Consider the following 21,513-nt stretch of genomic DNA (forward strand, 5'->3'; position numbering starts at 1 on the left):
GGGAATCATTACAGCAAGTGGACAGTAATGGTCAGCTTTACTTGGACAACCAAACTGAGAGCAGCAATGTCCCAATGTTCCAATGCAAGGGGACAGCCAAGAGGACCACCGAGGAACAGCCACTTGTATTTTACGAAAATCACTTACCATGTCAGCAGTCAGAGAGTGAATGCCTAATGGATGGAAAAATTCCAGTCCAGGCTATAAGAGTCAGTGACAGCAGGAGGGAGAGCTCTGCTCTGGGGTCAGAGTTAGTTCCGGTTCAAATCCCAGTTCTGCCGTGACCTACCCATGCAACCTTGGACAAGTTACGTAACCCCCCTCCAGCCCCCAAATTCCTCAAAGATAAAATGGGCCTTTGGGGAGGAAGGGGGAGAGTGAAAAATCCACCTCAAAGATTGTTGGAAAGACTACATTAACTGGGTAGGTGTAACAGCCAAGCTTCAGCAGGAATCTGAACAGCAGGGGTCCAATAGCACCGTCGCTTTGGGTAATTTGAGGGAAGTTTTGAAAGGGGACTTTATAAAAGCGAGGGCAGGATACAGTGAAACCACGTGTAACAGTGCAGTGCCCCAGACCAGGAAAAGCCACGCCCCATTAGTACTCTAGGAAGCAGGGGAGGGTGTGGCAACCAGAACTCTGACATAAAGTATGGTCAGCAGAATAACAGTCCCCCAAAGATGTCCAGGTCCTAATAAATCCCAAAGCCTGGGAATGAGTTACCCTACACGGAAAAAGGGGACTTTGCAAATGTGATCTTGAGGTGGGGAGATGATCCAGAGTGATTGGGGTGGGCCCAGTGTAATCACAAAGGTCCTTATAAGAGAGAGAAGAGAATCGGAGAAGATGTGATGACGGAAGCAGGGATGGAGGGCTGTGGAGCCACGAGCCAAGGAAGGCAGGCAGGCGGAGAAGCCGGAAGACGGAAGGAAGGAATTCTGCCCCCAGAGCTTCCGGAAGGCACACAATCCTGCTGACACCTTGCCTTTAGTTCCCTGAGACTCATTTCAGACCTCTGACCTCGAGAACTGTAAGATTTGTGTCGTTTTAAGCCACCAGATGTGTGGCGATTTCCTACAGCAGCCGTGGGCTACTAATACAGTGGGGGATGGGTGCAGAGGCCGTGGGCGACTAATACAGTGGGGGATGAGTGCAGAGGGCTGCCCTGAAGAAGGTGCGACCTTTAATCAGCCAGGCCAGGAGATCCCCGCAGAAAGCAGAGGAAACAAAACCCTGACCTCACTCTCCTCTGGAGAAGAAGTTGCCAAGAACCCAACTGAAGCCAGAGGGAGCCACGTCCATACAGATCAGCTTCTGGGGCGGAGCGCAGGCAGCAGAGGTGGGGACAGACCGGAAAAGACAGAGAGGTTCTGCGGCGCCACAGGGAGACCTGGAGAAAATCGATGTCGGCTCACACACTGTACAAGAGGCGGGGGCCGCGCCTGAGTACTGAGATAGAGCAGGACGCCTGCAGTGCGGTGGGAAAATGAGACTCACCCTTAACCCTCAGATCAGAACCCCAGCAAGACAGACTCGGATCTGGGGCATGGAGGTTGGAAATCCTTCCAGAGCTTGCTGCGGGGGGTGGGGGGGTGGGGGGGATGCCTTGAATGATCTAATAGGAGCCAGTCTGCAGAGGCGATCAACTCAGAGGCCACCACCCCTCCTCCTGTCTTAACCACCAATCCCAGCCCTGGCTATGCACCCCACACACACCACACCCTTCAAGGATGAGATTGTGCTGGTTGGAGAAGAAAGCCCAAGGTCCCAGGCATCGGCTGCCCCTCCTAGCTTGGCTCTGGCCAACTGCTACTGCCCATAGTACCAGCTGGGGACATGCTCAGGCCCTGCCCTCAGAAACTAACATTCACAGGCCAACTTAGCTGAAACATGCAGCCTGGCCCTGGCCAAGAAGGCAACTGTGCAGATTAAGAAAAGCTACACTTTCCTTAAGACATTTTCCTGCCATCTACTGGGGATCTCCAATAACTGCACATAGCCAAGATGACAGTGAGGAAAACAGGGGCCCCCTGGAATTGTGCAATGCACAACCTGCACAACTGTAAGTGGCAGCCCCTCAGCCTGTCATAGAGCCCTCCCAGCCCCCACCGAAACTACCATCGGTGCCCCCGGCCAAAACCTCCCGGAACACGCCTCTAGATGAAGGCACTGGGCTGTGCACTGTTGCAGTGAGAGAACGCAGGGGAGAATATACTGTTGGGTCATGTTTCTATGAAGCTCAAGAATGGGTAAAATGAATTTACGGTGTCCAGGGTCAGAACAGGAGGGGGTGTATATTCACTGTCAATACAGTAGCCACTATGCCCTGTGATGACTGAGCACCTGGAGTTCAGCTGGTCTGAACTGGGACGTGCTGGACGCATCAACTATACTTCAAAGACTTAGTGTGAGAATCAGAGTGCAAAGTGTCTCATGAATGGTAATATGATAACATCCTTGACAGACTGGGTTAAAATTAACGCCACCTATTTCCTTTTTTATTTTTTTTAAGATGGCTACTAGAAAATCCTAAGCTACCTTTGTGACCGGTACTATCTTCCTATTGGACAGAGCTACTCTCACCCCTTCCTGCCTGTGCCCAGAGGGGAAGGGAAGCCTGTGCCTCAGACCCAAGGTCACTCTGCAGCAGACCTCAGTGAACTGGGCATTTGTCTGCCGGCTGATCCCATCCAACTCTTCCTTCAGGAGGGCCTAGTTAAGGCGTTTTGACAGCTTCTGCAGAAGGTCTGACTTATTATTAGGGTGCATGGGCGTTGCACACGGGGAATCAGATCTTAAAAATTCTCTCTTCTTCCTCCTTTTTGCTCCCTCTTCCTCTCCCTCTTATCTTCCTACTCTTCCTTTCTCCCCCTCTCTCTCCTCTCTATACATCTGTCTCATGCCTCTCTCCCTCACCAACTTGCTTCCCTACTTCTCAGGCCACAAGGGGGGCAACAGGCTGCCAACTGGTCCCCAGTTATACTGCTTACCTGTAACCACCTGGAGAGAGATCCCTCTGCCTCTGTCTCTGGGTGTCTCTCTCCTAACTCATCAAGGAGCTGGCAGTCTGGTTGTGGTCGCAGCCCGCCCTGGGCAACCAGCTCTGCAGAACGTAGGTCTCCGTCCTTCCTTCCTAATGCAGGCTGGGGAGGTGAGACCCACGGGCAGCCCCAGCTGGGGGCTGGGATAGCTGAGCCTGTCAGCCAGGAGGCAGGCAAACCAGGGGCCTCGTAAGACATTCAGAAGAACAGAGCGTGGGTGGAGGTTTAAAAAGGGGCGGGGGGGGGGATCCCATCATGCCACCAAAGAGTAGAGAAAAAAAAAATTGGTGACACAGAAGGAAAATGCTGGCATGCAAACAGAGCCACAGATTGTAAGTGGACTGGTGGAGAAAACGCTGGCCACACATTTCATCCCAGCCCTGGATCTGTCATAAGCTCACTGTTGTGACTTTGGACGTGTCCCTTCTCATCTCTGGCCCTCAGTTTCTCCATCTGCAAAATAGGCTGTTGGATACTTTCTGAGGGTCCTCACACATGTAGGAATCAAGACGTGTTTTTCATAAAGAAATGGACTATGTTGGGTCATGACCAGCAGGTATTTCTGAACCCGTGGTATGGGGCAGGCATTATTCTAGCTACGGGGGCCGTGGCAGAGAACGAAGCGGAAGAAATTCTCTGCCCTCCAGAGACTGTCACACTCAGTAAAAGCTTCCAGCCTCAAGACTGCTGAGGAGAGACAAATGCTCCATTACATCTTCAAATGATATTTTTATTGGAGGCAGGAGGAAAGGCGAGATTCTTCGTTCGTCGGATTCTCACGCTAATGAGAATACCTGAAGTAATGGAGCCATTGTAATTAGGCCAGGAACTCTGCACACGCGAAATGGCCATACAGAAGCATGGGGCCGTACCTAACCTGTCCTTGAAAGCCCTGAGAGGGGAGGGATGGGGGAGAAGGCTGTGCGGGGGTGGGGCAGGCTCCCCAAAAACAGCAGGTACTTGGAGGCCGCCACGGTGGTCCCTCATTCGCAGGCCAATCAATCAAGGTGAAGTTCAAGACAGAGTCTCTGGTACAAGACATGGGAAACCCAGGGAGGAGGAGGGAAAAGCAGGCAACCAGAGGGTGGCTATCCGAGGACTCAAACCTGGGCTGCCTGGCCGTCATCACGCAGACAGTGGTCGCGGGGAAGCCAGGGCTCCAGCACTTTCCATGAAGCATCTATTATTCAGGGGAAATCAGGAGCCAGGGAACGCCCAGGTGGCCCCTCACTCCCCAGCTCTCTCTACTCTCACCTGCTGCCCGGACCCCCTAGGAGCAATAGCCTTGCAGGAAATTAAAAGAAATGCCAGCCCCGCTCTTTAGTCTGGGTTATCCTCACCACTGCCACTTACTGAGTCCAGCTGTGTGACCCGGGCAAGCAGCATCCTCCCCAGAGCTGAGGCTCGTCTGCCACGTGGCACCTACGCTGCCCAACGTGAAGCAAGGGAAAAGGCACTCAAAGAGGGGCGCTGATTCGTCCCCGGGCTCACGCCAAGCCTCCAGCGGAGCCCGCGCTAGTGAAGGTTGAACTGTTGGCTAAATGCATCTGACTGAGGTTGCCTGGCCATGTCTCATGGATGAGGAGGTGGTTTGGCCTGGGACAAGCAGTAACTGGGCACGCGCTATAGCCCTCTGCCATGCCATCAGCTTCGGGACACGCACCAAACCCTTAGATGCCCCTTCTAGATGAGCCCCTCTCATGGCGAGGGTTCTGCCACTGAAGGGGTCCTCACCTCCTGAGAGGGGGCCCTGCCCGGTGGGGCAGTAAAATGCTGACTCTAGTCCCCATTCATCTGGGTCGGAATTCAAATCCCACCCCTGCCCCTGACTAGCTGGGTGACACTGCACAGGCTTCTCTACCTCTCAGCTTCCCTCCTCTCCTTCCATTCTGGAGGAGACTTGACGCCTGTTCAGCAGCATCTGGGCAGAGAACAGGGGGCCCAGTTGAAGGTGCCACTGCAGAGAGCTGAATGAAGGTGCAGGTGGGGTTGGAGGAACCAGCAAAGAATGAGGGGCACCTTAGGGGATGGGTGGGGCTGAAGGACCAGGGGAGGGGCTGCTGCTCTGGGGAGCAGTGAGAGCTGTGGCCTAGAAGGGCTCCCTGACCCCAGCTGTGACCACAGAACAAAGAGCATAGACACAGCAAAACCACAACCCAGCCAGAAGGGAGTGGGAGAAACAGAGACCCAGCCTCACTCTCCTCCCACACAGATCTCCTGCTGGTACCTCCTGTTGGCCAAACCCAACTGGAGGCTGGAGGGCCAGGGAGCTTGGACACATCACCATGTTGAGCCTCTCAGGGGACAGAGCAGGCCAGAGAACAGATCTGGGGACAAAAAGAAACCAGCTGGCTGTGGTAGGCTCTATAATGGCCCCCAAAGGTGCCCACATTCTAATCTCCAGAACCTGTGAATAGGTTACCTTCGTGGTAGCAGGGACTTTGCACGTGTGCTTAAGGGTCTGGAGATGGGGAGATCATCTTGCATTATCCAGGTGGGCCCAATGTATCCACAAGGGTGCTTGTAAGAGGGAGGCAAGGGGGTCACCACAGAGGGGATGTGATGACGGAAGGAGAGGAACACAGACGCAGTGGAAGATGCTGCTCCGCTGGCTTTGGAGACAGAGGATGGGGCCACAAGCCAAGGCATGCAAGGGCTTCTAGAAGCTGGAATAAGTAAGGAAACAGATTCTCTCCTGGAGCCTCCAAAAAGAAAACAAGCCTAGTGACCCATTTGGGGACTTCTGACCTCCAGAATTGTAATGGAATAAATTTGTGCTGTTTTAAGCCATTACGTTTGTGGTAATTAGCTACAGCAACACTAGAAGCCTAATGCACCTGCACAGTACCCAAGGGGGTCCCTCTGCCTGGTCCCCAGCCCCCTGCCACCCTCCCAAATCACTCTCTCGTGTTGCGTCATGTAAACCCCACTAGACAGAGGTCAGGAGGGTGACTCAGACGTGGGAACAAATGCCTTGGTTAAGCAGTAATGATTCTCAGAGGGGGCAGGCCAGAGAGGGAGTCATAGGGAAGAACAATTGGTACTAGATGTTTCTTTCACTTTAACGTTTGTGTTCTATTGCCTTTGCTTCCAGCTAAGAATGTTGCCTATAGCCTGAAATATACAGGATAGCCCATTCTCAAGGCTCTGACCCTTAAGGGTATAACACTTTTCCATTCATATAGAAATAAAAAGTTGCAGAACAGAGAATAACACTCATCTTGTTGGAGGTTTACAGGAACACCGCAACCTGACCTAAGGAGACAGCTGGAACAACAGAGGGTTCTGGCACCAACAAGTTTGCAGCGAGCAGGTACACCCCTCCGTCACCTTGTCTTTAAAAATGCTTTGCTGAAACCCTTTGGGGAGTTCGGGGTTTTTTGGGAGGATGAGCCACCCGACTCCTTCCATGGCTCTGCAATAAATCTCTCTCTGCTCCAAACTCCAACGTTTCGGTTTGTTTGGCCTCCCTGTGTGTCGGGCACAAGAACTCATCCAGTAACGGGCTGTGAGGCCCACACGAGCCCCGCTCACGTTTACCCCTCCAACTGCTCCCAAACTAAGCCTATAGACATGCTCTGGGTTGCTCTCTAATAGAAGTTTCATATTTTTCTCCTTTCGTTTTTTCAAAAAACATCATACCCGTGTATGGACTGTCTGGTGAGAAAGGCCCAGCCCAGAATCCTGGAAACCTGGATGCTAATCTCCGTCTACCCCAGCTTTGGAGTGGCATCTAGAAGGTTACTGGCATTCTCTGAGCCTCAGTTTCCCCATCTGTACAAGGGGATGAGACTGAGGCCCTAGTCGGCTGGCATGCTGATTCCAGGGTTCTAAACACCTCCCGCCTGTTGCCAGTCAGCCTGACCCTGTAGGAGTAGGGGCGGTCAGGGCCCCTGGGGAGCCGCCACCTCCAGAGCCCCAAGTTTTCCCGGCCAAGTCCAGCTCCTGGACCGGGAACTACAATCTGCTTGTTCTCTGCTGCCCCCTGCTGGCCTCTCAAAAACAAAGGCTTCCAGCTAGATCCCTTGGAAACAGTCAAAAGGGACCCTCAGGAGCTGCCCCTGCTACTTCCTGCATGCACCGGCCTCGACATGGCCAGCCAAGACCTCCTTGGAGACACAAGGAAGCCAGTGCAAGGACCAGAGGCCTGGCTGGAGAGGCTGCCTGCTATGGGGCCCGGAGTCAGCTCTCCCCATCTCTGCATTCCACCTCCCCAGGCACTAGTGAGATGAAGTATGAGATGCCGTGAATTCTGAAAAGTGGTGATGTTGTCCCATTCGCTGCCTTTGGAGGACAGTAACAAGAGGATGGTGTGTCCCTGCTCTCTCTCTCTCTCTCTCACGCACACACACACACGAATTCACACAAGAGAAGCACACAAAAAGCGTGCTTGACAAGGCAAAAATTAGCAGGAGGGAGTCCACTGAGAAAACCAAGAGAGCTGGACCAGGAAAGCAAAGAGAGATCATGCAAAAACCATGATTAAGAAGCTGAGGGTATGTCAAAGGCACGTTATGATTTGTGTCCCCCATTTAAAAAGAAAAGACAGGCAATTAGAAATGCTGGGTGCAGACGAGGCTGGGGGAAAGCTGGCCTAGAAAGTCATGAACCAAAATGTGGCTTGATTTTAATCCACTGTTTGCCATGTGAGAAAGAATTCCCAGGGCTTTTGTAACAGAAATGTCTCAAATGGCTGCTGCAGTTTGGTGGGGCGGGGGGGGGGGGGGGGGTGTCTCCAGTTGTTTGAGTTCAACACCTCAACTACTAATGCCAGGGTGTCTCCCGCCACACTTCACGGGGGTCCTGGCCCCTACCCCTCTTTGTTCTTGGGTTTGCAAATGTCCTGGGGCATCAGGAGGGGAGCCTTCCACCCAGGATGCACTGGACAGGACCACACAGGGTCCTGGGATACAGTCAGGCATCAATCCCGCTGTGGGGACCACAAATGAAGTGAGATATTCACTGTCCCCAGGAAAAGGGGAAGTAGTGGGGACGCTGCACACACAATATGGACAGGGCAGTGGAGGCTGGGAAGCTTGCAGACCACAGTTCCTGTCCTCAAATAATGCCATTTGCCGGGCTCTTCATCTGATTCTGAGCTGCCCCTGAGACTCTGCCTGTCCAGACACCACCCAGGCCTTTTTTCAGGGCAGCCGGGAGCAGGTGAAGGTCCCCTCCACTCTCATCCCACAGCCTCCACCCTGCTCCTTCTCTAGCTCAGAGCCTTCTTTCCGGCCTCAGGACATTCCTCCCTTCCGTCTTCTGCAGGTCATAATGACCCCTTCCTTGGACTTCCTTTAAAATCTCCACCTGGTTCTCTGACAGCATACCTGGCAGCCCATCAGACGCCGAGCCTGATTCAACCAAAAATTAACCCTCTTTCCTCCACGGTCGGAGGACTTAAACCTCAAATCTCCTAGTGCCACAAAAGGGAAGAAGAAGGCGGCGGGGTGGGGGGGGGGGGGGGGGTGGGAATCCCATGTTAAAATAGACGCTGCCACTCCAGTCGCCAGGAACATCCTCATTCTGGTGGTCCAGGGGTCATGAATTTGGAACCACAGAAAATTGCAATCATACTACCCGGCCATATTCAGGTAAATGATGTCTATTGATTTTTTCAGATTTTAGAGTCAACCGATGAACAAAGCATAGAAGACTTCATTTTGGTGACAGACAGAACACAGACGTTAACAGCCAGGATGATGGGAGAGTAAAGGTACATCAAACCGGTTAGGGAGGAAGAAGTGGGAGATGAGAGGGGAGGTCCCAATGCTGCCACCCTCATCCTACACAAAAGAGAGTCCCTGCGGCCCAGCAGAGAGTTTTGGGTGAAGAATAAATACCAAGTTACAAAAATAACCAAGCAAAGAACCAGCAATGTAACTATCCGAAATTAGGAGAAGGGGAGGGAAGGAAGGGATCAGAAAGCATCAAAGCATTCAATTCTCACTTTTCATTGACGTGGGGTAAAAAGCAGAGTCCGCCTGCCGATGCAGGGGACACGGGTTCGTGCCCCGGTCCGGGAAGATCCCACATGCCGCGGAGCGGCTGGGCCCGTGAGCCATGGCCGCTGAACCTGCGCGTCCGGAGCCTGTGCTCCGCAACAGGAGAGGCCACAACAGTGAGAGGCCCGCGTACCGCAAAAAAAAAAAAAAAAAAACCCACACACGTGGGGAAGCTGATTTAAACATATGGAGATAGAGAAAACTACCAAAAGAGTAAAACACAGGGTCCATTAAAACTGCTAGCTCGGGGCTTCCCTGGTGGCGCAGTGGTTGAGAGTCCGCCTGCCGATGCAGGGGACGCGGGTTCGTGCCCCGGTCCGGGAAGATCCCACATGCCGCGGAGCGGCTGGGCCCGTGAGCCATGGCCGCTGAGCCTGCGCGTTGGGAGCCTGTGCTCCGCAGCGGGAGAGGCCGCGGCGGTGAGAGGCCTGCGTACCTCAAAAAAACAAAACAAGAAAAAAACCCGGCTAGCTCTAGGCTAAGGGATGGGAGAGATAGGGCAGGAAACTTCATTTTTATCCATAAGCTCTTCTGTGCCCTTTGGGGTTTGGGGGGGTTTTTTTTGTTAACCCTGGCATGTATCGATAAAAAATGTTGCTTGCCACGTTAGCAAACAAAGGATGTTGCAGCCACCCACAATGTGCACCCTGAGAGGATTCAGGATGGAGAAAAGCAGGATGCCGAGTCTACATATAATAATTAAGGAGTATCTCAAAGGAATGTTTTCAAGGAGCCCAGACTCTCGCATCTTCCCGGACCGAGAAAAGTGCTAACCTCATTAACTTGAGATGTCTGATTTTCTTTCATTAATGGTAATCTTTTGAAGTTCCGACTATCTGGTCTTTGTTGCAAAAACTCCTATACATCCTGGCTCCTCCCTTACCTCTTCGGAGCAGTCCCTCAGGGCTATCTGAGAAGCTGTCTTCTGGGGCGGGAGTCCTCAGAAAGTCCGCTGAATAAAACATAATTCTCAACCTCTAGGTTGTGCATTACTTTTTCAGTCGACACATGAATTATTTTGACTTTTAAAATTAAAAGTTTAAACAGTGACACTGCTGTCCGGCTGGGGCGGAAGGGTCAGTGTGCGGCGAAGTGGCGGCGGGTTGGGGAGAGTTGAGGGAGGGGCCAATGGAGGCGGGAGCCGGAGGCGGGAGGTCTGGCGCCTGCGCACTAGCGCAGCATGTTCCTGCAGCGCAGCCGCTCCTCCTCGCGTTTCTCCTCCATGCGGTTCTCCAGCAGACTCAGCTCCCTGCGCACCACCTTCCGCATGGACGGCTCCAGCTCCAGCACTTTCTCCAGGTCAGCCTTGGCCTCTGCCTCATTCCACACCTCGGCGTGAGCCCGGGCCCGCACGTAGTAGGCCTTCGCGATGCCTGCGGGGAAGACCCAGCTGGACCCGCCACCCAGACCCAGAGGCAGCACCGACCCCGCGCCCGGCGGGGCTTGACCAACTTACACAACCCTTAACCTTGACCCTGAGCCTTAACCTCTCTGTACCTCCAGTGCCCGTCTCCTCCACTATAAAGTACGGACGATAATAATCGCAGTACCTACTTCCCGCCCTTCCGCGGACCCTTCCAAGGCCCTGCAACTTAATTTACATTCACAACTTTCTATTCTTTTCTTACAGAAGAGCCCCAAATGGTGCAAGCTCCAGGCCCAATCCCTGCACCTGTCCCTTATGGTCACTATAAGGATTAATTGAAATGATAGATGCAGAGAATTTAGCGTGTGACGCAGAGTAAGTGATCTTGTAACATTCCTCAAACATCGTCTTCACAAGTATCGCCATATCCGCGCATCACGGATGCTAGAATTTACTTAATATTGTTCTCTGTATTGATTGCCCCCGTTTTTAAAACCCGTTTACTGCTCCAGACAGGTTTGGTGAGCTGCTTATATTTTGCCCCAATGCACCTTAAAATAAAATACCTCCCACAATAAGCACAGCTCATCCATCATCTGTGATATCGTTATAGGCTTGGGAAAACCCTGCTGCGTGGAGGCGAGTTTTGATGCCCTGACAGAGTCAGAAGAGGCCACCCGAGGTCTGTGCACGTGACTCTGGGCCCCTGGGCGGGATTGGACACCCTCCCCCCCCAACCCCGGACCCGCTTCACGCCACCCACCTGGGTGGTGCCGGAGGATGTCACTGGTGTGCTCCAGCACCTCATAGTATTCCTCCTTCTTCAGCAGACACTGGCAGTAGTTCAGGATCAGGGTGTTGATCATCTTCTCCAGCTTCAGCCACTGCACCTCCCAGGGTTTCTCCTGCCCGGTGAAGAAAGGTCTGCTGCTGCCCTGCCCCCACCCCTCTCCCCCGCGGCCAGGGCCAGTGCAGGGCTGCTCCCCCTACATGCGCCCCGCTTCCCAACCCCCTGGCGGGCAGCCTCCCACCTTGATCTGCAGGTTCCTCAGGCAGACGATGGCTTCCTGGTACTTGGTAGAAGCCTCCTCGTAGCGGCCCAGCTTGAAGAGCCGGTTTCCTTCTCCATGGAGAATGGGCACCGCCTGCATCTTCTCATCTTTACTCAGGTTCCAGGTCTCCCTCTGGTACTCGCTGGGGGCCTCCACCTGCCCCAAGAGCTGCAGGTCAGTAAGGCAGGGACCCCGAGTGCTCGAAGCCCAGCAGGGCAGTCCCTTTCCCTTGCAGGGTACCAGAGAAAGTGGACCCAGCACATCTTGCTGAAATCAGCTCTTCATTTTCCACAGTGAAGATTGTGGGCAGAATCATGCTTGCTGGCCAAACACATACAAACAGGGGAAGGAAGCAACAAGCCCCCCACCCAGGGCCTTACCCTAGATCAGAGCCTTTGTGCAAATTAAGAAAAGGTACTCCTTTGTCAACACACTTTACTTCTAATATTCAGAAAATTGCCATGATACTCGTTTCATTAGAACAGGACACTTTATTGCCATCTGTTGGAAAAATATTATTATAAAAGCACAAGTATATAATGTCTCTAATGAGCACCTTAGAGGGGATGCCCTCTTGCAGTGCACGAGCCGCACGGCTGTTCAAGCAGACCCCTTGGTGACACAGTTCTTATTTATTTGCACTCAGCCATGTAACCCTCAGGCTGAGCCTCAGCCTTGGCCATTAGCTGAGTCCTGCCCTGGTTTGAGCCTCTCCAACCGCCCCCCAGACAAGGGCCATCAATCATTCTGGGGTCTGGGGGAGAGACTGTGGAAGGTTCCATGCAGCCTCTCCCACTATTGGAGAATGAGATCGGAACCCACAAACCATAGGGACTGGGGCTGAGGATGGAATTCTAGACTTTTGGGAAAAAATGGAAGTAGATAACCAATAGAAATAAAGAAGAAAATAAGAAAGAAGAAAATAACATTTTTAAAAATTAGTCCCAAAAGGGCTTTTCCCTTGGAAAAGGCAAAGTACCGTTTTTTTGGGGGGGAGGGGTCCAATTCCAGTTCCCTGTGGTGTATGAACCCTTTATCGTTCTCTGAAGAGGAACTGGGTGATGTCCAGTGGCCCGTGGGGCTGGGCTCCCCTTGATGCCCACTGACCCCTGTTGCTCTTTGATGCTGGGACAGTACCTACCCCACCTCCCATGCCCCAGGGTCACACCTGCAGCAGCTCTATTACGAAAATCAGTGGCTGCGGCTCCTTCTGCAGCTCATCCAGGTCCTCGTAGCCCAGCGTGTGGTAGGCGAACATGTTGGCCAACCCGCACGTGTGCACGTGCCACTCAGTGGGGTCCTTGCCCTCCGCCATCTGCCGCAGGCTCCGGGACAGGATGGGGTAGACCCCTGTGTGCTGTGGGGAAAATGGGGCGGATGGCATCAGGCTGCCTGCTCAGAGCCAGCTGGGCCACAGAGAGCCCCACTCTGGGGCCCCCCAGAGCAGGACTTCTGCTCTCTCCCTACCCCTGCCCCATGGCTGTTACTACTCGTCACCCCAGCGTACCCCCACTAATCACTGTGGTTACCTGTGTGCCAGGGAGAGCGCGCTACACCTGTTAGCTCCTTTAATCCTTAAGGTGACCCTACGAGGGAGGCCCTACTATTCTCCCCATTTTAGAGATGTGGGAACTAGAGCCCAGAGAGGTCAAGTGATTTGCTTAAGGTCACACAGCTAGGAAATGAGAGTCAGGATTCAAACCCAGCTCCGGGGACCATGCTTTAGCCGCAATGCTATGCTGCCTCTTGCTGGCCCTTGTGGTCGACTCAAACGGGTTTCTCTCCCAAGGAGACCCCTCAGTCCGTGAAGCCTGTGACCCGCAGGGATGGGAGCATGGAGAGCTGTGGAAGTAGCAGGGCTCTGGGCCCAAGAGGGCCAGGTTGGTGTCCTGATGGTGCAGCTGACTGACAGTGAGTCCAGGTCACTGCAGCTCCCTGAACTCCCATCCCCTGGATTGCAGCTATCTGATAGTGAGGCTGGTGTAGGGGTTAAATAAATGAGATGGCACGGATATAGGGCCAGCTCATCACAGCTTCACCCAGCACCAGGAGCTGGGGTGGCCACCCTCGGGGTGGAAGAAGGCTAGGAAAATCAGCTGCTGGCCTCAGCTGAAAGGCCTGTGGCATTTTAGGCCATCTTGGCCTCAGCTGCCCCATCTGTGAGCTGGGATGCCCCACAGACGAGCTCCGAGAACCGCTCTCCAGGGGCTGGGTCCTGAGATGGCCCATCTCAGGCTCCTGCACCGCAACTCCAGTAAAGACACACCACTGGGAAAGTGAAGGGGCAGGAATGGTCCAGCTTGGTCTCCAAGTCACCAGCAAGGGGATGAAGGTCACCCCCTCCCTACCTCCACCAGCCAGGATTAACCCGGAGTACCTTCAGCTGCTCTGTGAGCTGGGTGACCAGATGGCCGTTAAGCCTGTTGAGATTAAAGCTGGATGAAGGGAGGGAGGGGCCCCCCGGGAACAGCTTGCCGCGGGGAGGGCGCACTCCTGGCCCTCACACAGCAGCCCCAGCTCGCAGCCCCCTGCCTCCCAGAAAGTCAGTGCTCAGCTGCTGACCCCAGGAACGGGAGGCTGCTTGGACATGACCTCAGACCAAGGCCTTGTCCCATTAGCCACCTGCCACCCTAGCACAACCAGGGATGCTGGTTGGCACAGTGGACTGTAGGATGCCACCGGGAGTGGGCAGACATCCCAAGAAGAAGAATACAGGCCAGAAGAAGGAGCAGAACTCCAGGGCCCTGCAGCCACCTCTGCAGCATCTCCGCTGAGACTGGGCAGGGGGACCCCGGGACCACTGCCCCTCTCTGGGGCTTCAAGGCCACAGCCTGTTTCTGTCTGAGGGGCTCTATCTATCTGGAAATTGCAAACTGGCATCCTGGAGGCCACCATTCAGCTCCCAGATTCGTTTTGTTTTATCCTTCACGTAATTAGTTGCCAACACTTAAGCACTGAGAGAATTCATGGACTAATGAAAATCTCTGGTTTGTCTATAAAACTCAGACTATCCAGCCACACCAGACCTGCCCCTTTCACACAGCAGCCATCCCGTTGGAGCTCAGGAGCAGCTGCCCACTATGAATGGAGCAGATGACCTTCAGTCACCCAGGGGCCCTGGCCCTTGTGGTATTTGAGTTTGCAACCCTTGGCATCACCAGACTGGGCACCAGCAGAAAATTCCTCATAGAGACCAGTGTGCTCCCTGGGTAGAGGGGGTGGTAGTACATTTCAGGGCAGAAGCTCCCAGAGCCCCTGACGGCCCCTGCCTCTTCACACTCCCTGGCCTGGATGCTAACTCTCTTCCCACTTCTAGGCCTGGTGAACTATTCATCCTTCAATACCCAGCTCAATGTCATCTTCCTGAAAAAATTCCTCCTATGATCCTCAAGCAGTTAGTTGCTCCCCTTCTGTGGCTGTAAACCACTGTGTCCTCACTCATGTATATCGTGGTGCTACCTGCCCTGCATTGTAATTGCTTAGGTGTCTGCTCCTCCCCCAGAATTCAAGTTCCTTGAGGGATGGGGACTTTGCCTGTTTAGTCTCTAACACCTAGCACAGGCCAAACCTGGTGCACTGAATGTTTTTAGATAGACCTACAGATAGATGATGGGTGGATGCAGAGTGATGGAAGAATGGATTATGAATAATTCTGGTTGAAGGGAAGGATGGGTGAATTGATGCCTAAGTGTGTGGATAGAAGGATGGATAAAACATGGATGTATAGATGGGTAAATGACTCTGGAAAGAAGTGTGTGTATGTGTGTCTGTCTGTGTGTGTGTGTGTGTGTCTGTGTGTGTGTGTGTGTGTGTGTGTGTGTGTGCATGTGCAATCACAGCAGCTGTGAGCTGAGGGGAGATGAGGGGGACTATTGGAAAAACCAGTAATCGTCGTGGCATAAAAATTACCAGCCTGGGCTTCCCTGGTGGCGCAGTGGTTGAGAGTCTGCCTGCCGATGCAGGGGACACGGGTTCATGCCCCGGTCCGGGAAGATCCCACATGCCGCGGAGCGGCTGGGCCCGTGGGCCATGGCCGCTGAGCCTGCACATCTGGAGCCTGTGCTCCGCAATGGGAGAGGCCACAACAGTGAGAGGCCCGTGTACCGCAAAAAAAAAAAAAAAATGTCAGTGGCCCCTGGTGAAATAATGGATCTGGCCGTCCACCAATGGCTGCTAAAGCCACTGCTTGATATCAAGAGGGAGCTTGGCTATTCACAATCACCAGGACATGGAAGCAACCTAAGTGTCCATCATCGGATGAATGGATAAAGAAGATGTGGCACATATACACAATGGAATATTACTCAGCCATAAAAAGAAACGAAATTGAGCTATTTGTAATGAGGTGGATGGACCTAGAGTCTGTCATACAGAGTGAAGTAAGTCAGAAAGAGAAAGACAAATACCGTATGCTAACACATATATATGGAATCTAAAAAAAAAAAGGTCATGAAGAACCTAGGGGTAAGACGGGAATAAAGACACAGACCTACTAGAGAATGGACTTGAGGACATGGGGAGGGGGAAGGGTAAGCTGAGACAAAGTGAGAAAGTGGCATGGACATATATACACTACCAAACGTAAAATAGATAGCTAGTGGGAAGCAGCTGCATAGCACAGGGAGATCAGCTCAGTGCTTTGTGACCGCCTGGAGGGGTGTGATAGGGAGGGTGGGAGGGAGGGAGACGCAAGAGGGAAGAGATATGGGAACATATGTATATGTATAACTGATTCATTTTGTTATAAAGCAGAAACTAACACACCATTGTAAAGCAATTATACTCCAATAAAGATAAAATTAAAAAAAAAAAAAAAAGAAGGAGCTTGGTAATGGCTGGGTCAGGCTGTCAACACCTGAGCCCACCAACCAATCTTAACATCACAGTAAGAGAGGTAAGCAGATGTGGAGGTACACACGTTATAGAAAATACTGGGGATCGAGGAATGTGTTTGACAAGTCCACGGCAAAGCAACCAGCAAAATCAGAACATGGGAACTTCAAGACAAGTTACCCAGTTTCTTCAACAAATCCACGTCCAGGAAAAAAAAGAGAGAGGAGAACCCATAAACGAAAGGAGACTTAAGAGATGTATTAACAAAGCTCTGGGCATGGACTTTGTTTTGATCCTGATTTCAGCAAACCAACCAGCAGGAGTGAATGAGGAGACAACTGGAGAAATTTGAGCAGTGACCGGATACTAGCTGGCATTAAGGAATTATTGGGTTTTTTTTTAATGTAATAAGGATATTGAGGTCATGTTTTTTAATATCCTTTTTAGAGATACAAATTGCAGTATTTACAGATGAAATGCTACGGCGTCTGGAATGTGCTTTAACCACAGGGGATGAGGAAGGAAAGTGGATGGGTTTAGATGAAACAAGACTGGCCGTGGAGTGATGGCGCCTGGCATAGGGTGATGGGTATTTGGAAGTTGATTATGCCTTTTTGCCGACTTTTGTATAAGTTTGAAAGTTTCCATAAGAAATGTTTGTTTAAAGGTCAGTGAGTTTTGCCCTTTCTATCTGGACCACCCAGGAGAATGCCTTGTCTGGATGACTGCTAAGGGTGCTATAAATGAGAAGACAATTTTGCAGTGTTGGTAGGAGTGGGGAGAAGGGCAGAAGATGACCAGCGGCCAAAAGTCTCCAGGATCCAATAATCCTGCCCAAAAGTGAGGGCTGTGAGGTGGGCCCTGCACCCACATCCCACCAGCCAGCCTTGACACCGATTGTCACTCTAGCAGCTCCTATTCTTTTGGGGGAATCCCTCTTCGCCGCTACCGTAGCTGAGAAGGAGCGGGCAGGGTTCTCTCTCCAGAGTTTTGTTTTACCCTCACTTTCCTGAAACACAGCAGCCCTGCAAAGCAGATGGGCGGGGCCTACTCACGATGGTGTCACACCAGAACTCGGCCACCTCGCTGAACCGCATGGACGTCAGCAGGATCTCCCAGACCTCCAGCTTGAACATGTTCCCGATGATGATGTGCATGGGATGGCCCACCTGCTTGCTGTCATCTATCACCGTCCGCTCATCATCACATTTCAGGGTTCGGAAATGAAAGGTCACCTGGTCACCAAGAGAGCAGACCCTGGTCTAGACATAGCTCCCGAGGCCCAGCAGAAGCCATCCCTATCACCGACTCCCTGGGCTGTCCTCTCCCAACCCCCATCAGACCTTAGAGCATCCCCGCCCACCAGCCTGCCCTCCCCGACTCCCTCCTAAAGGACCCCATCCCACGCTCGACAGCTCTGCAGGTCAGGAAGTCCTGCCTTAAACACGCCCTAGATCTGAGGCCGCAGACCCAGACACATCCGTCGTCCGTCTAGGAGCCCACCAGAGATCCCCGGACAAACACCCCGAGCCCTGAAGGCCCCTCCTTCTCCCTCAGCATTTGGGACTTCAGAAAATTCCCAAAGCCCCACCCGCATTCCACGCTGAAGTTTAATTTGCAAAGTATCAAAAAAAAACCCGTGAATGGGCACCACTTCAGAGCTACCCAGATGCCTGGGGCAGAGGCAAGGGGAGGGGCGGTTGATAATTCCAGCAAGGACCTCCTGGCCATTTGTTGGCAAAGCTGACGAAGGCTGTTTGCAGTGCCCTGTGGCCAAGCTGGAATGCAGAAGGCTGCCATGGGGGCTTTTCACTGGTCTGGGGGGCGGGCCGCACTCACTCGGGCTCCGGTGATGAAGTTTGGGAGCTCCCCCGTGCCCCCATGCAGAATGGTTTTCTTGATCCCTTCCACGTTGAGGAGCAGAGCGGCATCCATGGCTCCAGGTGCAGGGTGATGTCCAGCCCAGCTGAGATAATCTGCCTAGAGGAAGGCACTTAGGTGGCTGAGCGGGGGAAGGGCGGGGGGGGGGGGGGAGCGGGGGTTGGGTATGAATGAAAGGAATAGGGTGGAGCCACTCCCGGCAGCCTGGCCGCCGTCCCATCCTCTGCTTCTAGCAGTGACGCAGGGACCCTGCCTGACATCCACTGTTACTGCCTCAGCTTCTGTTCCATCCCACCCTAAGAAGGAGGGAAGACAGCTGGAGTTTTCTTAAAGAAGACAGGAGGGGACTTCCCTGGTGGTCCGGTGGTTAAGACTCCACGCTCCCAATGCAGGGGGCCCGGGTTCGATCCCTGGTCTAGGAACTAGGTCATGCACACCGCAGAGAACATCCCACACGCGGCAACAAAGTTCCGCGTGCTGCAACTAAGACTCCGTGCAGCCAAATAAATAAATATTTTTTTTTAAAAAAAGGCAGGGGATCAGGAGTGACCAGCAGCAGAGAGGACTCAGGCCACTGGAGGAAAGGAGGGGGCACTGCAAGCCCCCTTTGCCCTGCCTGGTCCTGGGGCGTTGGTCCTGGTCTCAGACTCTTTGTCCCTTTGGAGCCTCGGCCGGGGTGCAGTCCCGCTTCCCTCTTTCCTATGTCCCGCTATCTCCTCCCCAAGATCTGCCCGCAACCTGGCTTGGGAGAGCACTAAGACGGAGTAAGAGAAGGGGAGCAGGTTTGGAGAAAGTTGAGGAACCCCCACCAGCCCTGCTCCTGTCTCCCCTACAAGGTCTGGCTGAGGACAGTGAGCTCTCCCGTCCCCTTTGCAGGGTCTCATCCCTGTGCCCTGGCCCCCCGGGCAGAACTTATTCTGGGCATTTGGGGTTTAAAAGTGAAAAATGATGTGAAGACGTGGTGTTTGGCGCCACCTTGTGGCCAATTCAAGTTCTCATGCCTGGTCTGCACCAGGCCTTGAGAGGCTATGTTACAGGGAGCAGGGACACAGGACCCTGCCACAGGGAGAGACGAGAACACGGCACCAGGAGCCCAAGAGAGCTGCGTTCAAAAGGCTGATCCCACCTCTTATTTCCTGACCTTGTGGCTTTGGGTATCTCCCACCCTATCTCTATTTTCCCAACTGCAATGGGAAAATCGACCTCTCCTGCCTCCCTCTCTATGAAATTGAGAAGCTTCCCTGAAAAGTGAGTGGGACCCCAAAACCCAGCATCCCTAAAAGTTTTGACTCCCATGAGGAACCATTGGCATACAGCAGGGCCAAGCCTGGGCCAACTGGTCTGGGTCACAAACCCAGACTGGAGCAGCCCAATCACCCCTCCAGGACCCCTCCCTGAGTGCTCAGAACCTCCCCACTGTGGGCCCAGCTCCATCTCTCTCTGAAGACAGGGGATAAGGTGGAGGGGGGTTGTAGAGGTCCTTCTTTTCTGTTCCATTCTTTCTGCAGCCACATAGCAACCTAGAGCAGTCTGCATGCGTAGGAGGCAAGATGGTAAAACTACAAAGAAAAATCAGAGAGATTCCCATAGAAGTCAAGGGAGGGGGGACACAGAGCAGGGGCAGTGGTTGCTTCTGGGGTCCTGGCAATATTCTGTTTCTTCACCCAGGTGATGGTTACATGGGTGTTGGCTTTATAAGTATTCATGCTACTAGCCTTTACGTTTTAGGCATTTTTCTGTCCATGATGTCATTCACAAGGGAAGAAAAAGTTCTAACTGGGTCTCACGTTGCTCAAAACTCTCCCTCTGTTTCAATTGCTTCCCTTTGCAGAGAGTCGAAAGGCACACCTGGGGACTTCCCTGCGGTCCAGTGGTTAGGACCCCATGCTCCCACTGTAGGGGACGTGGGTTCAATCCCTGGTCAGGGATATAAGATCCCGCATGCCACATGGTGTGGCCGGAAAAAAAAAGAAAAAAAGAAAGAAAGGCGCACATGGATTGCAGAAATACCTAGAGGTTGAACTGACAAATTTGGCCCATGGTTGGCGAGGGTGAGGGATACAAGCAGAAGGGGGTGTTGAAGCTGATGCCGGAAGTTTCAGTTTCACTGCTGAGAAAAATGAGGTGCTCAGGCCACAGCCTCTAGAGGGAGCCCCAGCCACTGTTTGGCCCACAAAATAACTTCCTAATGGACTTCATAAAAATGCAACTCTAATAACCTCAGTCCCCTCTGAAAATTCAACAAAGGCTTCCCACCACCATCAGGATAATAAATTCTAAGCTCTTCCCCTGGCTGATGGGGTCCTTCAAGCCCTGCCTCTTGCCATCCGGCTCCTGGCCTCTCCATCTCGCTCAGGCTTCCTCTGCTCCTGGAACTTGATGGAGATCTGGCGTCCCAACATCAGCCTTTGCAGATCCCTCTACTGGAAATCCTCTTCGGCTTTGTCTCCCTAACTCATCAGCTAAAGCATATGTTAAGGGAGGCCTGCCCCGACCCCCCAGCTCCAGTGGGTTCCCCATTCCTTTTACACCTTCTCATCATCCCCTAGCACCTCACATTCATGACATTTTGCACAGTTTAATGTCTGCTTCTTCCATCACACGGGCACTTCCATGAGGTCAGGGTAACTGGTGGAAGTTTTCCGTTGGACAGGGAGCCTTCAGGGCAGGGCAGGGCTGGAGCTCCTTCTCCTTCTCCAACCCCCTCCCCAACAGAGGCAAGGATGGAGCTGGACCCAGAAAGCCTCAGCCTGGAACCACGGACTGGTTTTTCCTCCTTACAAGGAGGGCCAGGAGCCCCTGTACCCACCACCTCTCCGCTGGGAGCCTGCTGGCCTCCGTACATTTTCCTTCCCACCACCTTGCTCCACCCTCCACAGGAGGCCAATAGAGAGGCTCCTCATTCAGAAGAAATTGTTTCTTCCTCCTCTTGTTGCCATGGAGACCATTCTCCTTCACCTGCCCTTCCAGTCACAGAGCTGAGGGAGGCGGGCTGAAAGCTTCAAGCAGGGAGGGCCTCAGCGTGCGTTCAGCCCCTCGTTCCTGATGCTTGATGAGGCCGTGGAATCTAAGGTTAAGAATTCAGGTTTCAGAGTCAGACCTTCAGGGTTTAAGTTCCAGCTCCGGCTCTCTGTTCCATCTTGGGCGAGACACCTCACCCGTCTGAATCTCAGTTTTGTCATCTGTAATGGGAATAAAAATAGTACCTGCTTCATAGCGTTGCTGTGAGGATTAAGGAAGATGAAAGAAAGGAAATGCACTTAGACACATAGTAAGGGCTTCACACATATAAGCTATCGTCTAGATGCCCGTGACGTACGAGCCAGGCACTGCGA

The 21,513-nt window shown here is 52.9% G+C and overlaps 1 protein-coding gene across 2 annotated transcripts; it reads right to left on the reverse strand.

Annotated features, from left to right (window-relative positions):
• Positions 1 to 10,098: 10,098 nt before the first annotated feature.
• Positions 10,099 to 18,232, reverse strand: AIPL1 (AIP like 1 HSP90 co-chaperone). 2 transcript variants are annotated; one of them, XM_004310440.4, is made up of 6 exons: positions 18,137 to 18,232; positions 17,353 to 17,532; positions 12,633 to 12,821; positions 11,444 to 11,620; positions 11,176 to 11,317; positions 10,099 to 10,419 (listed from the first exon to the last, which is right to left on the reverse strand). In XM_004310440.4, exons 1-6 carry the CDS (start codon positions 18,230 to 18,232, stop codon positions 10,217 to 10,219), a joined length of 987 nt encoding a protein of 328 aa, XP_004310488.3. In that variant the 3' UTR covers positions 10,099 to 10,216. The 2 variants fall into 2 exon arrangements, with proteins under 2 accessions (XP_004310488.3, XP_019782724.1); XM_019927165.3 differs by having other exon boundaries at positions 10,297 to 11,317; positions 11,444 to 11,596.
• Positions 18,233 to 21,513: the final 3,281 nt, after the last annotated feature.

The sequence above is a fragment of the Tursiops truncatus genome, chromosome 20 (assembly GCF_011762595.2).
Source record: "Tursiops truncatus isolate mTurTru1 chromosome 20, mTurTru1.mat.Y, whole genome shotgun sequence".
NCBI lineage: Eukaryota > Metazoa > Chordata > Mammalia > Artiodactyla > Delphinidae > Tursiops > Tursiops truncatus.